This window comes from Myotis brandtii, unplaced genomic scaffold (genome assembly GCF_000412655.1).
Source record: "Myotis brandtii unplaced genomic scaffold, ASM41265v1 scaffold454, whole genome shotgun sequence".
In the NCBI taxonomy this organism is placed as follows: domain Eukaryota; kingdom Metazoa; phylum Chordata; class Mammalia; order Chiroptera; family Vespertilionidae; genus Myotis; species Myotis brandtii.
In genome coordinates this window covers 2,335,384-2,356,356 of record NW_005367354.1, presented here as the reverse complement: position 1 = coordinate 2,356,356, position 20,973 = coordinate 2,335,384, and the positions used below count along the sequence as shown (strand labels likewise).

General features: G+C 41.0%; 1 protein-coding gene across 7 annotated transcripts in view; it reads right to left on the bottom strand.

The window, feature by feature from the left end:
• DTNB (dystrobrevin, beta) overlaps positions 1–20,973 on the bottom strand; it is a 161,993-nt gene that overhangs the window by 103,388 nt on the left and 37,632 nt on the right. For all 7 annotated transcript variants that reach the window (XM_014546666.1, XM_014546665.1, XM_014546664.1 and 4 more), the window contains 2 exons: positions 9,451–9,556; positions 4,728–4,894 (listed from right to left, as the gene is read on the bottom strand). In XM_014546666.1, coding sequence (XP_014402152.1) covers positions 4,728–4,894; positions 9,451–9,556 — 273 coding nt within the window. The remainder of the gene's footprint in view (positions 1–4,727; positions 4,895–9,450; positions 9,557–20,973) is intronic.

Here is a 20,973-nt window from a genome sequence, read left to right as displayed (position 1 = left end):
ATCTTTTTGTAATTAAGTTAAGGATCTTTTTTTAAAAAAATTATTTTTGTTTATTTCAGAGAGGAAGGGAGAGGGATTGAGAGATAGAAACATCAATGAGGCGAGAGAGTCACCGATTGGCTGCCTCCTGCATGCCGCACAACCTGGGCATGTGCCCTGACTGGGAATCGAACCGTGACCTTCTGGTTCATAGGTCGATGTTCAACCACTGAGCCATGCCGGACAGACATGTTAAGGATCTTGAGAGCAAAAATTTTTCCTGGATCATCTTAGTGGGCCCAAAACACAATCGCATGTGTTGTTGTAAGATAGACGTCCAGAGAACAGAAAGAAGAGGAAGAGGCAGTATGACCAATGAGGCAGAGACTGGAGTGAGGCAGCCACCAGCCAGGGAATGCCAACAGCCACCAGGAGCTGAAGAAGGCCAAGAACGGTGTGACGGCTAATTTAATTGTCAACTTGCCTGGACTATGAGGTACCCAGATATTTGGTCAAACATTATTTTGAATGTTCCCATAAGGGTGTTTTTGGATGAGATTCAGGTATAAATCAGTAGAATAAAGCAGATTTCCCTCCCTAATATAGGTGGGCCTCATCCAATCACAGTTGAAAGCCTGAATAGAACAAAAAGGCTGGCCCTCCCCTGAGCAGGACAGAATCCCTCCTGCCTACCTTTGAAGTGGGCCACTGGCTTTTTCCTGCCTTAGGACTTGAGCTGATACACTGTCTCTTCCTGGGTCTCAAGCCTGCTGGTCTTGGGACCAAAACTACATTATCAGTTCTCCTGGTCAAAGGCCTTCAGACTCCGCCTGGAACTATACCATCAGCTGTCCAGGGTCTCCAGCGTCCCAACTCAACCTGCAGATCTTGAGACTTATCAGCCTCCACAATCACGTGAGCCAACTCCTTATAACAAATACCTTTATATTTATATATCTCCTCGTGGTTCTGTATCTCTGGAGATCACGGCTGCCCTAGACATCTTGGTTTCAAACTTGGGGCATCCAGAACTGTGAGAGAGTAAATTTGTTTTAAGCCACCAAGTTTCTGGTAGTTTCTATGGCAGCCCTAGAAAATCTGCACACTGGTCCTCACTGAACTCCTCTCCCTCAACAGCCTTCCCCCCACTCCACACTGGCCACCAGTTTCACAGTCACATCGCAGGACATTTTAATGTCACATCATCTAAAATCACAATTTTGAACACGCCACTCTCATACCAACTTCTATCCTCCAAGCTGACTCCCAGAACCCTCGCCTTCAACCCCAGTGGGACCTACACTCCACCGAGCCTACGACCTTCAATTAACCCCTTGTCTCCCTCATGGCGTCATTTCTCTCTAAACAACCTACATTCTTCGTATTTTATTCATTTCTCTGTATTTTACATTCCCACCAGCAGTGTATTAGGGTTCCTATTTCTTCACATTCTCATCAGCACTTGTCATTGTCTTTTTTTTTCTCTCTCTTTAATCCTCACCCAAGGACATTTTCATGTATTTTTAGAGAGGTATGTGCCCTGACCAGAAATCAAACCCAAGACTTTTCAGTGAAAGGGACGATGCTTTTATCAACTTAGCCACAGTAGCCAGGGCAATGTCAGTTTTGTTTTGTTTTTAATTTTAGTCATCCTTGTGGGTGTGACATGGCATTGCATTGTGGTTTTGACTAGACATTTCCCTAATGACTAATTCTGTTGAGCATCTTTTCATGTGCTTATTGGCCATTTGTACATCTTGTTTGGAAAATGTCTATTTAGATCATTTGCCCATTTTCCCTCCAGTTAATTTACTTTTTTTTTTGTGGTAAAAAATTCATGACATAAACTTGATCATCTTAACCATTTTATTTATTTATTTTTGTTGTTGTTAATCTTCACCCAAGGATATTTTTCCATTGATTTTTAGAGAGGGTGGAAGAGAGAGGGAAAGACAGAGAGAAACATCGATGTGAGAGAAACACATTGATTGGTTGCCTCCTGCAGGAGTGCCGACCAGGGCCCCAGCAGGGGAAGAGCCAGCAAGCAAGGTACATGCCCTTAACCAGAATCGAATCAAACCCGGGACCCTTCGGTCCACAGCCCGATGCTCTATTCACTGAGCAATACCAGTTAGGGCTGATCCATTTTATTCTAATCCTCATCCAAGGATATGTTTTTTAAAAATTTATTTTAGAGAGGGGGAGAGGGACATCGAAGTGAGAAAAGCATTGATTGGCTGCCTCCTGTGTGTGCCTGTGGTAAGTTTACTCACACTGTTGTGAAACAGATCTCCTGAACTTTTTCATCTTGTAAATCTGGAACTTTACACCGATTAAAGAACAATTCTTTCTTTCCCCCCTCACCCCAGCTCCTGGTAGCCACCATTCCACGGTGCCTCTGCCATGTTTACATTGGGTTACTTGGGGTTTTTGCTCTTTTTGAGTTGTAAGAGTTCCTTATAATTCTGGACACATCCCTTATCAGAGATAGGATTTGCAAATAGTTCCTCCTCTACAATGGGTTGGCTTTTTACTTTCATGACAGTAGCTTTTGAGCATCAAAGTCTTTAATTTTGATGAAGTTGAATTTATCTATTTTTCTTTTATTGCGTATGCTTTTAGTATCATGTCTAAGAAAGTGCTATATGCTCCAAGGTGACAAAGATGTTCTGTTCTAAAAGTTTTCTGGCAAAAAAACAAGTCAACAATCCTAATTGTTCCAGGTCTATAACAACACGATTTGTTCTGATTTTTTAAAGGAAATGGTTTAATATCACTAATGCCCAAATAGCTCCAGTGGACACTTATTAAAAAGAAGAAGAAAATTAAGAGAGATTGTTCAGTAAATTCAAATACTTCCTCATTTATAGCAGATTTTGAAGAAAAGGATAAGTAACTTTGTTCAAAGGTGAAGCCTGCCATCTGCTGGAGGAAAAAAGGTGAAATTTCACAGCATCCACTGAGTTCTATAACTACCTCTACTGAGGCAATCTACTAACAAACTGTACCTGTGTACTTCATGTAACCAGTTTCTCTCTCGGTGTCTCTCGCTCTCTTTCTCTGCCACAGAGTAACCAAGGGGAATTCAGTGAAAGTTCTCTTGGTAAAGTGAGGATGGGGGTAAGCAGGGTCGGATTGTGAGGCACCGGGTCCGAGAGTGGGAATAGGTTTATTCCCAGCCTCTTTGTGTATCAAGAAAGGGTTAAGAGTTATGTATATTTTACCATAATTACAAGGAAGGAAGGAAGAAAGGAAGGAAGGAAGGAAGGAAGGAAGGAAGGAAGGAAGGAAGGAAGGAAGGAAGGAAAGTGGGATTAACTGGGTCACCTTCTCTGTAGCCCTCTGCCCTCACTCACTCCTCTCCCTCCCACTCCTCTCCCAGTCAGACTGGTTGTGTTTAGAGAAGTCATGAACATGCCTGGCTCAGCCTCTTCCCCTCCCGTGTTTCTGGGATCTACAAACTCCATAGGGCACACTACCCCCAGCTCCCAGAACCGTAAGCGACGAGGCTCCACTCCCTGCTGGAAAGGCCCACGCTGGGTGGGAGTATATTGAACTCAGGGGCTACCAGCAAGTCCAACTGTTTCCTCACAATCCATTCTAAAAGTTTAAAATAACTCCTCAGAAAAATACTGGCATTTACAATGTAACAAGACTCAGAACAGGATCTTCTATCTAACAAAATTTTATGGTTAACTGTAACTGAAAAAATAATAAATTTTTTTATCTCTAACACATCATCAGATGTAGGAAGTAAAGTACACACTTGGTTGCAGTCTGTTCTTTTTAAAAAAACACACACACTAATCTCTGATATAAACTTACTTGCTTTTTCTTGGTTAGTTTTATGAAAGCTAACTAGGAAAAGAACACACACACCACTTTTTTTGTTACTTAAAGTCCAGTAGAATGACCAGGCTTAACAAGCTTGATCTTGAATTATACTAATAACCAGGTGTCTCAAAAAATGTTATATATACTTTAACAGCTGATAGTTCAATTTTGAACATGAAATGTATTTTAATAAACACTGCCTTTAAAATCATTCAAAGTGTGTGTAAATACTTTTGGGTGACACCCTATATTTTTCTATTATTTAACAAACCAACCAACCAACAAATGAAAAAGGTAAAACTCTGGAAACAAACTGAAAGAGGAAAGAAAATGTCTTGGCCCTAAGCTTGTCACATGATTTACAAGCACAACACAAAAATCAGACATCAGCCTCCACCTAAACAGTGTACTGGTACGTAAGGGACGACTTTTGAAAGTAAGGGCACCAATGTGGCAATTGTGCAATACGGTACTTTCCCAACCTTAGAGCAGCAAAACCGTAACTCCTTTATATCATGCAGCTTTCTTTGCACTATTAAATTAAATTTGCCTAAAAAAAGAACTTTAAATCTTATTTAAAGCTCACAGCATAAGCATTGAGAGAGATACCTTGTAGAATTTTAAAATAAGAAGAAACTCGCGTTTTACTTTGGAAAAGGGGCATTGCAACATTCCATTTTACTGAATTATTTCAAGTGTAATAATATCTCCTTCTCCTAAAATTTTAAAAATTCTGCTTTTAAAATCAAGTGATGAAGTACAACATATTTGCAAACCCCGTCCTGAATGTCAGTATTAAGATCTTATGACACCGAATCCTCATTTATAGGCATCTACCCCGAAATAGGCCCAAGTGCTGCTATTGATGAAACAGACGAACAGCTGAGGACACAGACTGAAAATAAAGCAATTACCCAAGAGGAATGCTCCTTCATCTGGTGCTGGTTGCTGTGAGGACCACTGGCATGACCACGCCAAAAGCAGTTTTGGCAGAGCTGGTAGTTGTGGCACTGCTGGCATCGGTACCGGAAACCCATCATGCTCTCACAGTGGCAATAGGAGCACTCCACGGGGTGGAAGACTTGTGGAGGGCGGGAAGGCAGGGACGAGAGAAGGGCAGAGGACGAGGAATGAGATAAGAGGGAGAAAAAAATCATTTTCATTTGGGGGAACAAAGTCAACACATTGGAAAACCTAATCTAATATTTTAAAAAAATGAAAACAAAATTAGAACTGAAGACTTCAAGTTGTCTCCTAGTTCATTTAACCAGCCATTTACTAGAAAAAAAGGGAACAATAAACAAAATAAAATTTTCAACCACCTCAGAAAATAGCCAATTTCTTTCTTTAAAATGCAACTCACGTTTCTCAAAATTTAGATAAATATACAAGTAAGGAGGAAATCGGAACCTTCACTCCGAAGTTTCTTTTCCAAACCTACTGGTGTTTGAAGATACATATCACCGTTGGTTGTTCGCACATTTATTTCCTTCACTAACATAAAATCCGTGAGAGCCAGGGCGTATATGATATATCACTGTTACCTGCAAATGGTATTTTACACAGCACCTTGGACTGAAGACCTGCGGATGTTTGCTGAAGGAAATACTACTACATACTTGGACACAAAAGGTAACTGGTAAAAAGTGACGCTAGACATGTTACCATAGTAGTTTTAGCGAAGAGCTCTAAGTAGCAGCAGAGAACTGAAGTCCTCGGGACCAGTGAAGGGACTGTGTTTGGAGGAGGGGAAACTCAGTGATCTGCGGCTCTTCTCTCCACCTCACTGGGCCTCGTACCTTGTGAGAACTGGCAGGCGGTGCTCAGGATTCACGGGGATCACTGGGTTCTCTTATAGCCTGAAAGTCCAGTTCCCCGAGTGGGAAGTGGACAATGCACAACTGTGTGGTATAGATTGCTAGTCATACTTTTATTTATTTTTAATTAAATTTATTGGGTGACACTGGTTAATAGGATCATATATGTTTCAAGTGTACATTTCTATGTTACTAGATCTGTATATTGACTGCACTATGTGCCACCACCCGAAGTCAAACCATCTTCTGCCAACATATTTAGGCCCCTTCCACCCCCCAGTATTTATACTTTTACTAGTAAATGTTGGTAGCATATTCGTTCCCTCTGGCAAATCAATGCTGAATGGAAGAAATGAAAGTCAACGGGAAAGAGGGTTACGGTATTCAAATCTTCATCGGAATGACTCTTTCTAGCACTGTATATACAAAGCCAATCTTATCTCAATTTTAAGAATTTTTAGTTCTGCTTCCAAAAATATATATTAAGACATTGCAGACCAGTAGTTTTATTGCTAGCTTTACCCAGTGGCCAGATAAGTTTCTATTGAACGAGTACAAAGAAAGTTTTACATAAATGTTAAAGGCACACTTTAAAATTAAATACCAATTGCATTTTGAAGTTATTTATTACATGTTCTTACAAGCTAATATCGTTTTTCAAGAATTCTCTTGATTGGCCACAAGCCTTAGAACAGAAAACACGAGAATTCTCATGATCCGTCCGCAATGTGTTAACTAGGGTATAAAGAGTCAAAAAATAAATAAATTGAGCACTGGGTAGGGAAAACAGTATAATAAGGTCACTAAAGACCAGCCTAACTGGTTTTCTCAGTGGATAGAGCGTTGGCCTGCAGACTGAAAGATCCCAGGTTCAATTCCAGTCAAGGGCACATGCCCTGGTTGTGAGCTCGGTGTGCAGTAGGAGGTGTGCAGGAGGCAGACAATCAAAGATTCTCTCTCATCATTGATGTTTCTTTCTCTTTCTCACTCTCCCTTCTCTGAAATCAATAAAAATATATTTAAAAAATAAAAGTAATTTAAAGAAAAAAGATCACTAAAGACCAAAAGAAAAGCAAAATACGAATGAGAGATATAAAGGACATACTTCCTCTAAAAAATTCAAGCTTTGGTCATCAAATAATTTCTAAGGAATCATGAAAATGCTGAGTCTGTGTTCCAAATTAAAACTGCACAACATAGCAGAGTTCTGCCAGACAACAGTCTCCCAAATCAATCTGGAGCTAACATCAGTGCAGTCAACATAATCAGTGCAGCCAATGTTTATAATTCCATATACTTTGGGGTTAATTGCACATCAATATTAAATTAGCAGATATATTCTGGTAATTTTGATTGAACATGTATGTCTATGTGATTTTTCCTCTCTTACAAACCAGTCGAAAGCCAGCCATTGCTTACATTAGTCAGTGGACTGGGTGACCAGGTGGAAAACGCTGAAAACCAGAATGAGGAAAGAACCAACGTGTGCTGGGTCAATTATAAATAAGATTAGGTTTTGGTAAAGTATTCTTTTTTGGAAGAATGCATCATGTGATAGTTATCTTCTGATATACTACACACTTGAGTTAGTAAGCCAGTATAAAAAGTGCGATTTTTGCTTAAGCAAATAAATATCTGTCCTTATGAATAGTAACCTCAATATAATTTGAGTAATAAATTTCATGAGAAGTAAAGGGCCCAACAACAACAACAAAAACACTAAAAATAGCATAATTTAATTTATTTCTCACCATAAATATTAAGATATGTAAATAAATATTGGTGTGATAGGTAATGTTTTATTTTCTATGTATTCCAATGATTTCATAATATTTCTCGGTCTCTAAAAAAATATCAATAACCACATAAGAATGTAATCAATAAATAATACAAAGTCACAATAAAATGTTCATATGAATAATAATACATCATGACAAATAAGATTTTTCTACTTGGTATAGCAGATACAAAATGATTTTATGAAAATGAACTGGCTATGAAACTACTAAAACACTTAAAGGCTCTCAAAGTAATGCCTCCAAAAGAACCAATAATACTTTAATAATTTAATAGTATAAATCTCTATCCAAAAATCCTATTAAAAATCTTAGCTGTTTTGCCATGGCTGGTGTGCTCAGTGGTTAGAGTGCTGGCCCATGCACCAGAGGATCACAGGTTGGATTCCTGGTCAAGGGTACGTACCTAGGTTGCAGGTTCCATCCCCGGCCTCAGTCGGGGCACATGTGGGAGGCAACCAATTGATGTGTCTCTCTCACACTGGTATTTCTCTCTCTCTCCCTCCCTTTCGCTCTCTAAAAAAAAATCAATGAAAAAAGTGTCTTCGGGTGAGGACTAATAATCAAACACACAAAAAGACAGCTATTTTACTCTAGTCAAGAGATTCTGGACCTTTAAAAAAATAATCCTGAATCTAAGGTACTTATAAACGAAAGCCACAGTTAAAAAAAAAAAAAAGTGCCTTGCCTGTGTGACTCAGTGGTTGAGTGTCAACCTATGAACCAAGAGGTCACGGTTCGATCCCCAGCCAGGGCACATGCCTGGGTTGCAGGCTCAATCCCCAGTGTGGGGTGTGGAGGAGGCAGCTGATCAATGATTCTCTCTCCCTCTCCCTTCCTCTCTGGAATAAAATAAATAAATAAATATTTTTTTAAAGAGTATGGATAGCAGAGAAGATAAAAAAGCACAGATGTGTGTCTCATTCTTAGGAGGGGAAAAAAGAGGCCTCTGCTTTTTAGTGCCTTTCAGCTACTGCTGTTCTCTGTGTGGAATGAGGAGAGACAGGAAGAGCCTTGAGAGAAGGTTACGTAGAAAAACCACAGCCTTCCCTTTAATATACTCAAACAACCTACACAAGGAGATAAATCGATAGCAGCAGCAGAAAAAATTACGACGTTACTAAGAGATAAGTGCCATTTCAATACCAAGTGGAACAAAGATTTAAGCCAAATTACTAGAAAGGATACTGAGAATAATTCAAGGTAAAATAAGTATTAAAGGAAAGAACTGAAGATGTGTGAAACCCAGTACTAAATTCTATCTTAGCTACTTTCCTTCAAACAATTAAAACACAGTTTTAGTTTTAGTGATTGATATTGAATATATCCAATTTTTGACCTATGACTTTTAAAAATTAAAGGAAAAGAGAAGCCATGGCTAAGCCAGGTGGACTCAAGCCAGAAACAACCCCCTGGAATCTCAGGGGAAAAGCCTGGAGTTTAAACCACAAACTTTTATGACCTGACTAGAGGCCCAGTGCACGAGATTCATGCACTGGGGGAGGGGGGCAGTCCCTCAGCCCGGCCTGCACCCTCTCCCAGTCCGGGAGCCCTCAGGGGATGCCCAACTGATGGGGAGTGGACCTAAGCCAGCAGTCGGACATCCTTAGTGTTGCCGCGGAGGCTGGAGAGGTTCCCGCCACTGCTGCTGTGCTCGCCAGCTGTGAGCCCTGTGGAAGCGCACTGACCACCAGGGGGCAGCTCCTGCATTAAGTGTCTGCCCCCCTGGTGGTCAGTGTGCGTCATAGCAACCGGTCGTTCTGCCGTTTAGTCGATTTGCATATTACCCTTTTATTATATAGGCTATTACTACTTCTTGGTATCCTATCTAAGTAATAAGACCCCCACCACTTCTTTATTTGAGAAACAGATATTCTTTTTTTGAAAGCTAAAATCACAAATTCAAATAATAGAGTGACAGCAAATGTCAATTACAATTTCAATCATAGTAGCTGAGGACATTACAAATACTCAGTTCACATACTTCCGATAGCATAGGAACGAGAGGGACAAGTTCTGCTTACCATTCTCGACATGGGCAAGCCTGTGCATGAGAGGTAGCCAGACAAGGCACTGGGGAGGAGGGTCGGCCATCATTGTGTCTAAAAACATATTTAACATGATCTTTTTCTGTGGAGAGGAGAAAAACAGATATACTTTATATTTTTCAAATACCTCTGAACTCCAAGATTAAGTTAATGTGGGGCTTTCCCAACCAAGTTAATGAATTACATGTGGAATTTAATTGCAAAATAAAATATTTTACATTACTACAGACACTGTTACACACTCCACAACACACTATATTACTCCTGTCTTCAAATGTATTTCCACATACATTATTTTATCTGAGTCTTAAAACAACTGCACAAGTTAGACAGGTGAGGTAATACTATCTGCGTTTTCCAGGTGACACAATGAAAGAACCAAACATTTAAATACCTTTTAAAGGTCCTGCCCAAATCGGACGGGAGCAGGTCTAGACCTCAGATATCCTGCCCATTAGTACTAATCCCGGTACGCAGCGTGGAAGCACCCATCGATGGGAACGGGAACTGTGGCTGAGGGGTTGTCTATGCGTTTCCAGCATTCGTTAACAGAGCCGGGCACACAGCGAGCGTTTAGTAATTGTTGAGTAAATACCAACATGAGGGGCAAACACATCATTTAACAACCTTCTCATTTACGTAAGAGCAGACGGAAGCTCGGAGTGGTGAAGTTATGTGGCCAAACCACAGAAGTAGATATAAGAAGGATGACATCAGAACTCAATATGCAAATGCCCATCACAGTACTCCCTCCATTACCCACTCCTTGGCTGGATTGCATTTTTTGGTTCTATCTTTGTTTCCCTCTTTTAAACAAATATACTGTAAGCTTCCACTGTGTGGGAGACACTGATAAAATTATGTCCCATGTGGACATAGAAAATTAGAAGACAGCCTAGAAAAAAATAGTCAGATGATGTAGATAAAACAAGTTCTCAACAATATTTCTAATGAGTGAAATTCCTCTCTATGTTCTCTAACCCACAAAACACCTTTCCCAGCTCTAAAAAGAAAGGGAAGGGAGGAAGGGCAGTGCCCTGCAACTGGTGTGAAAGTTCTGTAACGGTAACCTGGACACCGAGGCGCCCACTTCAAACTTGATTCCAAAAGAAGAGCAAAGACAAGAGGGCAAACACAGGAGAACGAGAGGTGCACAGCCCAGAAAACAGGCCTTTTCCAAGCCCTGGCCCCACCATTCAAAGTCTGGGGGTTTGGGGAGACACTGAGCATTAGGGGTGAAGCCGAAAGGCACCCAAATGTCATCTTTCCCTCCCAAGTTAACTGCGTTCTCAGTGCCACCACTTTACTTGAAGTGAAAAACAGGATATAAAAAATGTGGTGCTTCCCCATAAAACTTTACAACAGTTTAATTCAGAAAGGAAGGTAGGGGGGAAACCAAGATGGCGGCATAGGTTAACGCCGGAGTTTGCTGCCTCGAACAACCACTTCAAAAATACAACTAAAAGACGGAACAGACATCATCCAGAACCACAGGAAGGCTGGCTGAGTGGAAGTTCTACAACTAGGAGGAACCGAGAATCAGAGGAGGCGCAGTGCTGAAGTAAAATATTAAGGTGCGGAGTGCGCGCGGCGCGGGCTGGTAGCTGAGGGCGAGGTTGTCTGTTTCAATCCGGAGGGAGCCTCAGACTCTGAGCTCCAGATCTGGGCGAGTCTCTAGGGACCCAGACTCAAACGGGAGAAGCAGGACTGTCTGGCTACGGTCCCTCCGAGGTTTGCAGCCGTTGCTGGGACAGAGAGGCAGAGCCCCTGGGGACGGACTGAGAGCAGCCATAACTGCTCCCTCCTCCGCCCTGTTGATCCCGTGGGACCCGCCCCGCCCAAGCCCTGCACAGAGGCATTTGCCGGATAGCCTCAGGCAAAGGCTAGATTAGCACCTCCCTAGAGGACACAAGTTCTTCCACTGCAGACACAGCTGATTAACACAGCCAGTTGGCCTGGAGGTCAAATCCCTCTAGTATTAACTACAACAATCAAGGCTTAACTACAACAAGACTGCGCACAAAGACCACTAGGGGGTGTACCAAGAAAGCGTAAAAAATGCGGAGACAAAGAAACAGGACAAAACTATCAAGGGAGGATATTGAGTTCAGAACCACACTTTTGAGGTCTCTCAAGAGGCTTCTAGAGTCTGTCGATAAACTTGATGAGATGTACAGGAAATCTAATGAGACCCTCGATGGTGTGATAAAGGACCATCTAGAAAGTAAGCATACACTGACTGAAATAAAGAATATTATACAGACTCCCAACAGCAGACCAGAGGAGCGCAAGAATCAAGTCAAAGATTCGAAATGCGAAGAAGCGAGAAACACCCAACCGGAAAAGCAAAATGAAAAAAGAACCCAAAAATACGAAGATAGTGTAAGGAGCCTCTGGGACAGCTTCAAACGTACCAACATCAGAATTATAGGGGTACCAGAAGATGAGAGAGAGCAAGATATTGAAAACCTATTTGAAGAAATAATGACAGAAAACTTCCCCTACCTGGTGAAAGAAATAGACTTACAAGTCCAGGAAGCGCAGAGAACCCCAAACAAAAGGAATCCAAAGAGGACCACACCAAGACACATCATAATTAAAATGCCAAGAGCAAAAGACAAAGAGAGAATCTTAAAAGCAGCAAGAGAAAGAAACTCAGTTACCTACAAGGGAATACCCATACGACTGTCAGCTGATTTCTCAACAGAAACTTTGCAGGCCAGAAGGGAGTGGCAAGAAATATTCAAAGTGATGAATAGCAAGAACCTACAACCAAGATTACTTTATCCAGCAAAGCTATCATTCAGAATTGAAGGTCAGATAAAGAGCTTCACAGATAAGGAAAAGCTAAAGGAGTTCATCACCACCAAACCAGTATTATATGAAATGCTGAAAGGTATCCTTTAAGAAGAGGAAGAAGAAGAAAAAGGTAAAGATACAAATTATGAACAACAAATATGCATCTATCAACAAGTGAATCTAAGAATCAAGTGAATAAATAACCTGATGTACAGAATGAACTGGTGATTATAATAGAATCAGGGACATAGAAAGGGAACGGACTAACTATTCTTGGGGGGAAAAGGGGTGTGGGAGATGCGGGAAGAGACTGGACAAAAATCGTGCACCTATGGATGAGGACAGTGGGTGGGGAGTGAGGGCGGAGGGTGGGGTGGGAGCTGGAAGGAGGGGAGTTATGGGGGGAAAAAAGAGGAACAAATGTAATAATCTGAACAATAAAGATTTAATTAAAAAAAAAAAAAGGAAGGAAGGTAGAAAGATAAAGGTGGTTAGAGCTGACAAATATTTTGCCAGATGACTACACGACGACTTTGACTTTGACCACAGGGCAGCGCGGAGTGCGGGCCGTGCGGTGATGGTCAGGAAGACGGGCCTCGGATTTCCACCGGACCCACCACCATGCCTCCCAATGAGGGTCCCATCACCCAAACGTGTGACCACACACTGAAGTCTGTGTATCTTTTTGGCAACTGTGAGGATCTTGATTCCATTATCGGTAAATTAGAAGTCATTCTTATTGAAAACAATCTTTAAAAGAAGAAACTGATATATAGGGAAGAGGGGGAAAAAAGGTAAAGGAGATGGCAGAGCAAGAAAGAAGCTTTTGCAATAAAAACCTGAGAAATATGAAGTCGCGGGCCGCGACAGAGCCAGCAGGCCAGCACTGCCTGGGGGAGGGGGGGGGCGGGGGAAGGTTCTGAGAGCCAAGCAAGAGGGTGGTCACAGTATGAGGTCATCATCTGAAGGCCCTCTCTGTATAGCTGTGCGCTGATGGTGAGATTTGAGAAATAACTACTAAAATAAGCTAAAGATTTCCAAAGTGTTTTCCATCTCAGGCATCCAAGTCACTAATTTCTGAGGCCTCAGTGGACCCTGGGAGAACGAGTGAACAATGTTAAAGACAAAACCAGAAAGTCACTGAACTTCTGAATGGAAGTCCAGACATGGAAACGCCTGATTATAAATAGGTAAATAACTGCTACAAACCATGAAATTAAAAATGCCTGCTTCAAATTACTGGCAAGGAAGATGCTCGGAAGTTTTTTTAGCTAGTAAGAGATGGTAAGCAGATTAAGCATATCATATCGTTTATTAAAAAGGTTTAATATTTCTACATCTTCTATTTGTTAAAAATTACATGTTTACAAATCCACTTATAATCCGAATGCTTTCTCTAAAACAGTTTTGGTTTGCCTAACATGGAGTTTAATTTTTTTTTTTTTTTCATCTTCAAGATAAAAGGGAACCATTAGTTTTGCTATCTCAGAAGACCCTCATAATACGCTCCGGATCAGTTTCCCAACGTTGTCCTGAGGGAGGTCACACTGTCATTTGAAATCCTCTGCGAGTGAGGACGGAAACAGACCGGGTCCCCATGCTCTGTCTTCCATTAACCGTGTGATTTGGGGGGAAATCACTGAACATTCTGGTTTTAGTTTTCATCTCTCTATAGGGCAGTGGTTCTCGGAGTACGGTGACGGGCTCTCCTGGGGGTTTTTGGAAACACTTTTAGGAAGTCCATGAAGCCAAACTATTTCCATAATAATGCAGACATTATTACCTTTTTCAATCTCTCTCTCATGAGTGTACAGTGGGTGTTCAGAAGCAACATGGCATATCCACAATGATCTGAAAAGGCTATTAAAATGCTCCTCCCCAGGCCTGGCCTGCGTGGCTCAGCAGTTGAGTGTCGACCTATGAACCAGGAGGTCATGGTTCGATTCCTGGTCAGGGCACATGCCCAGGTTGTGGGCTCACGATCCCCAGTGTGGGGCGTGCAGGAGGCAGCCGATCAATGATTCTCTCTCATCATTGATGTTTCTCTCTCCCCCCCCGCCCACTCCCTTCCTCTTTGAAATAAAAAAAAAAAAATGTATTTAAAAAAATATTCCTCCCCTTTCCAACTACATATCTGTGTGAGGCCAGATTTTCTTTCTATATTTTAACCAAAACATCGTATCACAACAGACTGAATGGATAAGCAGATAGGAGATACCAGCTGTCTTCAACTGAGCAAATCTGAGATTTGCAAAAATATAAATCAATGACATTCTCATTAAATTTTATGGTTTTAGAATATACAGCTATTTTTCATTAAAATACATTACTTATGTAATAGATTTATCATTATTTTCAATGACTTAAAAATATTTTTAATTTATAATATGAAAATGATGATATTTATAAACCACATAAATAAAAGCTTGCTGGGGTCCTCAATACTTTTTATTGTAATGAGGTCCTGAGATCAAAAAGTTTGAGAACTTTTGGGATAGAATTCCAGCTCAAAAAATCTGTGAGTTACTAAATAACTATGTGAAACATAGGCTGACTCATTTTTCTTTCTGTTTTATTTTCTCGAGTTGAACACATTTATTGCATTTCTCTTTTTTTGTTGTTTTTAAACATTTTATTTTGAAATAACTTTAGATTTACGAGTTGCAAAGATAGTACAGAGGGTTCTGGAATGCCCTTCTCTCAGCTTCCCCTACTGGTTGTTGTTTTTTTGTTTTGTTTTTTAATCTTTATTGTTAAGAGTATTACAGATGCCCCCCCTTCTCCCACCACTGCCCCCGCCATCCTGTTCCTGCCCCACCCCATGCCTTCACCACCCTCCTGTCTGTGTCCACAGGTAAGATCTCTGGTTAATCTCTTCCTGCCCCTCTCCCCCGTTCCCTCTGAGATTTGCTGGTCTGTTCCATGCTTCCATGCCTCTGATTCTGTTTTATTCACCAGTTTATTTTGTTCATTAGATTTCTTGTTTATTTTTTTAGATTCGATTGTTGATAGCTATGTATTTGTTGCCATTTTATTGTTCATACTAGAGGCCCGGTGCATGAAATTCATGCACTCGTGCGGGGGAGGGGGGTGTCCCTCAGCCCGGCCTGCGCCCTCTCGCAGTCCAGGAGCCCTCAGGGGATGTCTGACTGTCAGCTAAGGCCTGCTTCCCACAGGGTGGGCCTAAGCCGTCAGTCGGACATCCTTAGCACTGCTGTAGAGGTGGAGAGGCTCCCGCCACTGCCACTGCGCTCGCCAGCAGTGAGCCCGGCTTCTGGCTGAGCGGCGCTCCCCCTATGGGAGCACACTGACCACCAGGGGGCAACTCCTGCGTTGAGCATCTGCCCCCTGGTGGTCAGTGCACATCATAGCAACCGGTCGTTCTGCCATTTGGTCGATTTGCATATTAGCCTTTTATTATATAGGATTTTTTTCCTCCTCCTCCTCCTCCTTCAAGAATCTAAGATCCCTGAAAGTCTCATTAAATCCCTTGAAGCTCTCATGAAGATCCTTGAGTAACATTATAACCATGGTTTTGAACTCTGTATCCATTTCCTTCATTTGTGACGTTTCTTTATCTCCACATTTTGACTGCTTCCCTGAGTTTGTTTCTATGTATTAGGTAGAGCTACTATGTCTCCTGGAATTGGAAGAGTAGCCTTGAGTAGTAGGTGTCCTGTAGGGCCTAGTGGCTCAACCGCCTGTACATTCTCTCCTTATTTTTTATAGCACAATAACATTTATAACAAAAATTATAACAAATTGTAAATTATAGAAATTCCTCCCCACAATTCTTTTTTCTGTATTTCCCTCCAAGTGTATAAATGTTTCCATGTAATTATGTGCATAGTGTAGTAAAAATATATAAGCTGCTTTTTCACTTAACATTTTATTAAATATTTTACTGTTTTCCTACAAGGTCTTTATTTCTAATCATTTTAACAGCTGCCTGATCCACTGAGCAAAAACACCATGATTTGTTTATATCTTCCTCAATAAAACACTGAGGCTGTTTCTCTCTTTGTATGCATTCTCATATTTTTTCTTAGAAAGGAGTGGTTCTATTTGTTGCCTACATCACCATCCTCTGTCATTCTAAACCTCAATATTGACAATTTCTTACCCTAAATGCCATTCTCACTTCCCTCCCTACAACCTTGGCTAAATCTTTCCTGTTTTAAAATGAGAGTGGAATCATCTCTTAAAAATGAGAAATCCAGTATTACATGAGGAAACAAGTAAAATAATTTAGCATTAGATCATTATAGCTGCAATTTCCAATCTCATCATTTCCATTAAAAATTCTTGCCTGGCTCGTGTGGTTCACACATTGACCTATGAACCAGGTGGTCATGGTTTGATTCCTGGTCAGGGCAAATGCCCGGATTGTGGGCTTGTTCCCCAGTGTGGGGCGTGCAGTAGGCAGCCAAGAGATGATTCTGATCATTGATATTTCTATCTCTCTCTCCCTCCCCCTTCCTCTCTGAAATCAATTAAAAAATATTTTAAAAACATAATTACTCAATAAGTCACAATTTGGAAAAATAACAACTCTACTTCCTTATGGGCAACAGGTAAATACTTCTTATCCATTGCCCTCTTACTTACTTGGTAATCAGTTAAAGTATTGACATCTAGTTCAAACTTGAAAACAACACTTTAAAAAACTTTTAGGTTACAATGATTTCATCTAACTTTTGTGTAGAGTTAGAAAAACATTTTAGCCCTAACCAGTTTGGCTCAGCGGATAGAGCGTCAGCCTGCGGACTGAAGGGTCTCAGGTTTGATTCCAGTCAAGGGCATGTACCTTGGTTGCGGGTACATCCCCAGTAGGAGGTGTGCAAGAGGCAGCTGATCAATGTTTCTCTCTCATCGATGTTTCTAACTCTCTATCCCTCTCCCTTCCTCTCTGTAAAAAATCAATAAAATATATTTAAAAAAAGAAAAAAAAGAAAAAGAAAAACATTTTACTTGACAAGGACAAACATGCTGGTTACAAAAAAACTAGTTAAAGGACTAGTGCTATGGGTGAGCCTTTCTTTATTATTATTAGACAATGAATTTGTCCATATCCACAGATTTATTTTGGACTTTGAAAATTAAGAGTACTTTGCAATGACATAATAATGTAATGTTGCTGCACTTTTTATCAGAGCTATTTTATTTATTATAGATAAAAGGATATTTGGAAAAACTTCATTTCCCTCTCTGCAAAGATTGTTTCATTTGAGAAAATCATGGAATAATATCAGGGAAAACAAGGTTGTAAGTACATCCATGAGCTTTAAGCTTTCTATTAGGATTCAAGCCAAAGACCCTTTCTCATGCCTATTTGATTTAAAATCCTTACTCGATCAATCCCACAAATACCTAGTAAACACTGATCATTTTCCAGACACGGTTGTCATGGGGATGTAAAGTTGGAGACCAAGGTGCATCCCTCCAGGGCAAGAGTGAGCTCGATGTGACATGCCACGGGGCTGCAGAGGAGGAGCAGTTAATCCCACATGAAAGATTCAGAGCATCAAAGGGGATACATTCGCTGGGATTTGAAATATGAGGCCTTTGTTGGAGAAGAGGGGTCAGGGGTTATTGGCATTTCAGTGACAGCTAATAGCATAAACAAAGACAAGAACTGTGTTAGTTTAAGATTCACTCAAAATGCATGTTACTCAACACAAGAGATATGCAAATTAAAAAAGATAACATTTTTCACCTATCAGATTGGCAAAAATTCATAAGTGTAAGAACATGCGCTGATGGCAAGGCTGTGGAGAAACTGATGTCCCTATAGATTGCTGGTGGGAAGGTCAAGTGCTGCAGCTCCTGGGGCCTCAGCAGTATCTGAAAGAACCGGGCACAGTGACGGAGAGGTCTGAGGAGCCGTGTGGAAGGAAGGTGAGAGCTAGGCTGGGGTTCAGAGTGAAAAGCAACATGGTGCCATGATGAAAACCGCATCCAGCCCGGCCGGTGTGGCTCAGTGCTTGAGCATCGACCTATGAGGCAGGAGGTCACGGTTTGATTCCTGGTCAGAGCACATGCCCAGGTTGTGGGCTAGATCCCCAATAGGGGGCCTACAGGAGGCAGCCAATAAATGATTCTCTCTCGTCATTGATATTTCAACCTCTCTCTTCCTCTCCTTTCCTCTCTGAAGTCAATAAAAAAAAACCTAAAATAAAAAAACAAACTTCATCAAGTAGGAAATAGGAATAAGTCATGTGCGTTTTTTAAGCAAAATCAGGACATCAACTGAACTAAAATGATGACTCACATTTGCTTATGATTAAAAGAAATAATAAAACAAGCTGTATCTGAGGAGTCATCATCCTCTTCTTTAAACTGCCATTAGGCCATGAAGTAAAGCCTCTAGGAGACCAGGGTCCTCAGGTTTTTTGGCGAAGAATTTTTCTGCTTTGCCTGAAGGAGGTGAACCATGGAGCTCCAGGGTAGGAGGGGGCTGGGAGTGAATAGCATACTATGCTTATCATCCAGCTTCAACAATTCTCAGCAGAGGACTCATTTGTTTCATTTATGCCTTCTCTCTCCCTGCAACCTGGATTATCTTGAAGCAAATTCCAGACATATTATCTCTTGAATTAACTTTACTCCGATGTTTTATTATATGGACACCTCGGATGCGTCTGAGGCTTAGAGCATTCTTGTAAGAGTCGTTTTGTGGACATTCCTTTTTATTTCACGTGGGAAAAAACTTAGGAGTAGAATTACTAGGTTAAGGGAAGGTGTCTGTTTAAGTTTAAAACAAACCACCAGGGCTTCTTCCAAAGGGGCTGTAAGAGAGTTCCGGCTGCTCCAAATCTTTGCCGTGATTTGGTGTCAGTCACTGAATTTTAGCTATTCCAGTAGATGTGCTCTGTTGAATTAACTTATAAATTTTTGTTGTTGCTGTTGTGTTTTTAAAACTATTAAACTACATGAAAATACATCCCTTATTTGGGTTAGTTTGTGAAAAGCAGGCAAACTGTTTTTTTTTTAAAGTATCTGATGGTGTATGAGCTACCTCGAATTAAAAACACACAAAACCGGCTGTAGGGAAACACACCATATGGGAAAAACCCGTTTTCAAAAAGAAACCCCAAACTCATTGAATTTAACTCCTGCTGCATGAAACTCTGTCCTGTCTCATTTTGTTGTTGTTGTTATACACATAGACCAAACACAATTCAACTTTCCTGTGGATGAAGATAAGCTTCTTTGAATTTTCCAAACCTGCCATGAATAAAACCAGACTGAGTTTTTTTAATAAAAATCTGAAGCAAGTGAAAAGTAACGATTAGGTTGTGAGTTCAAAGGCCTGACAACCATGACATAGGTAATTTGCAGAATCCTAGACAGCATTCTTAGAATTAACAATTAGAATTTTAAAAATATTCTTCAACATTTTAAACCATTATTCCAATACTAGAGGCCCAGTGCATGAAATTCATGCATGGGGGGGGGGGGGGGGCGCGGAGAGGGAGAATGTCCCTCAGCCCGGCCTGCGCCCTCTTGCAGTCCAGGGCTCTTGCAGTTCAGGACCCCTCGCTCCTTACGGCCCGCCTACAGGGGAGGCGGGAGAGGCTCCTGCCACCGCCATTGCACTCACCTGCCGTGAGCCTGGCTTCTGGCTGAGCGGCGCTCCCCCTGTGGGAGCACACTGACCACCAGGGGCAGCTCCTGCATTAAGCATCTGCCCCCTGGTGGTCAGTGTATGTCATAGCAACTGGTCGTTCTGCCGGCCGTTCCACCGATTTGCATATTAGGGTTTTATTATGTAGGATTAGGTCCTCATTATAGTACTCACATTGTAAGTAAATCAAAGATTACCTTAGATAGTACCCCACACAACGGTCAACCATTGGTCAAATGTTGCTCTTCAATGGTACTTCTTTGCATAAAGTCTCCTTCTCATTCTGACACTACTTTACTTAATAGGAACATTCCATCACCTGATCGGTTTTTAGCCTGACCTCCAGGAAGCTCCTGTGTAAACGCTACATGGACATCAGATACAAGAGTACCTTCCCCCAGTATCGTGTGTCTTCATCATCGTCACCTCAGTTATAGTTCTGGAGGGTGTTTTAATGCCTGAAGGACACGTAACGCCAGGATATGATTGGACAGCCTCGTGTTATTTGAAAATGCATATTCAGGGGGGAAATGCAAACTGTGCTTTATTAGAATAAATTGAAGCACAGAGATATTCTTAACACACTAAAAGCTGATATTGCTATTTATGCTGAGAGAGAAAAAATAATGTAGAGAGGCTAACTTCCACAAAAACAATCAGCCAAGTGTGTACGATTTGGGAAGAATACCTCCTCAGAAGTTACTAAAAATAACTCTTCTATGTTATGGGTGCAACTTCAATGCTAACGCTGAGAATCTCTAAACAAACTATAAAAGATTGTTTAGAAGTCTGAATTCAGATAAATATGAATTCTGAACTTTCAATGTAAAAAGGGGTGTATGTGTGTGTGTGTTTGGTTCTTTTGTGAATCAAAGTATCATAGGTCAGGAGGGTCTGTTCCTTTTATATTTTAACCTTTTATGTTTAAATAATTTCAGACTTACAGAAAGGTTATAACGGATTATTTAAAAAATTCTATTTGCCATCAAACCAGATTCCTCAAATGTTAACACTGCAGTACAGATTCCCTCTACCCTTATATTTTTATTTATTGTATTTATTTTTATTTCTTA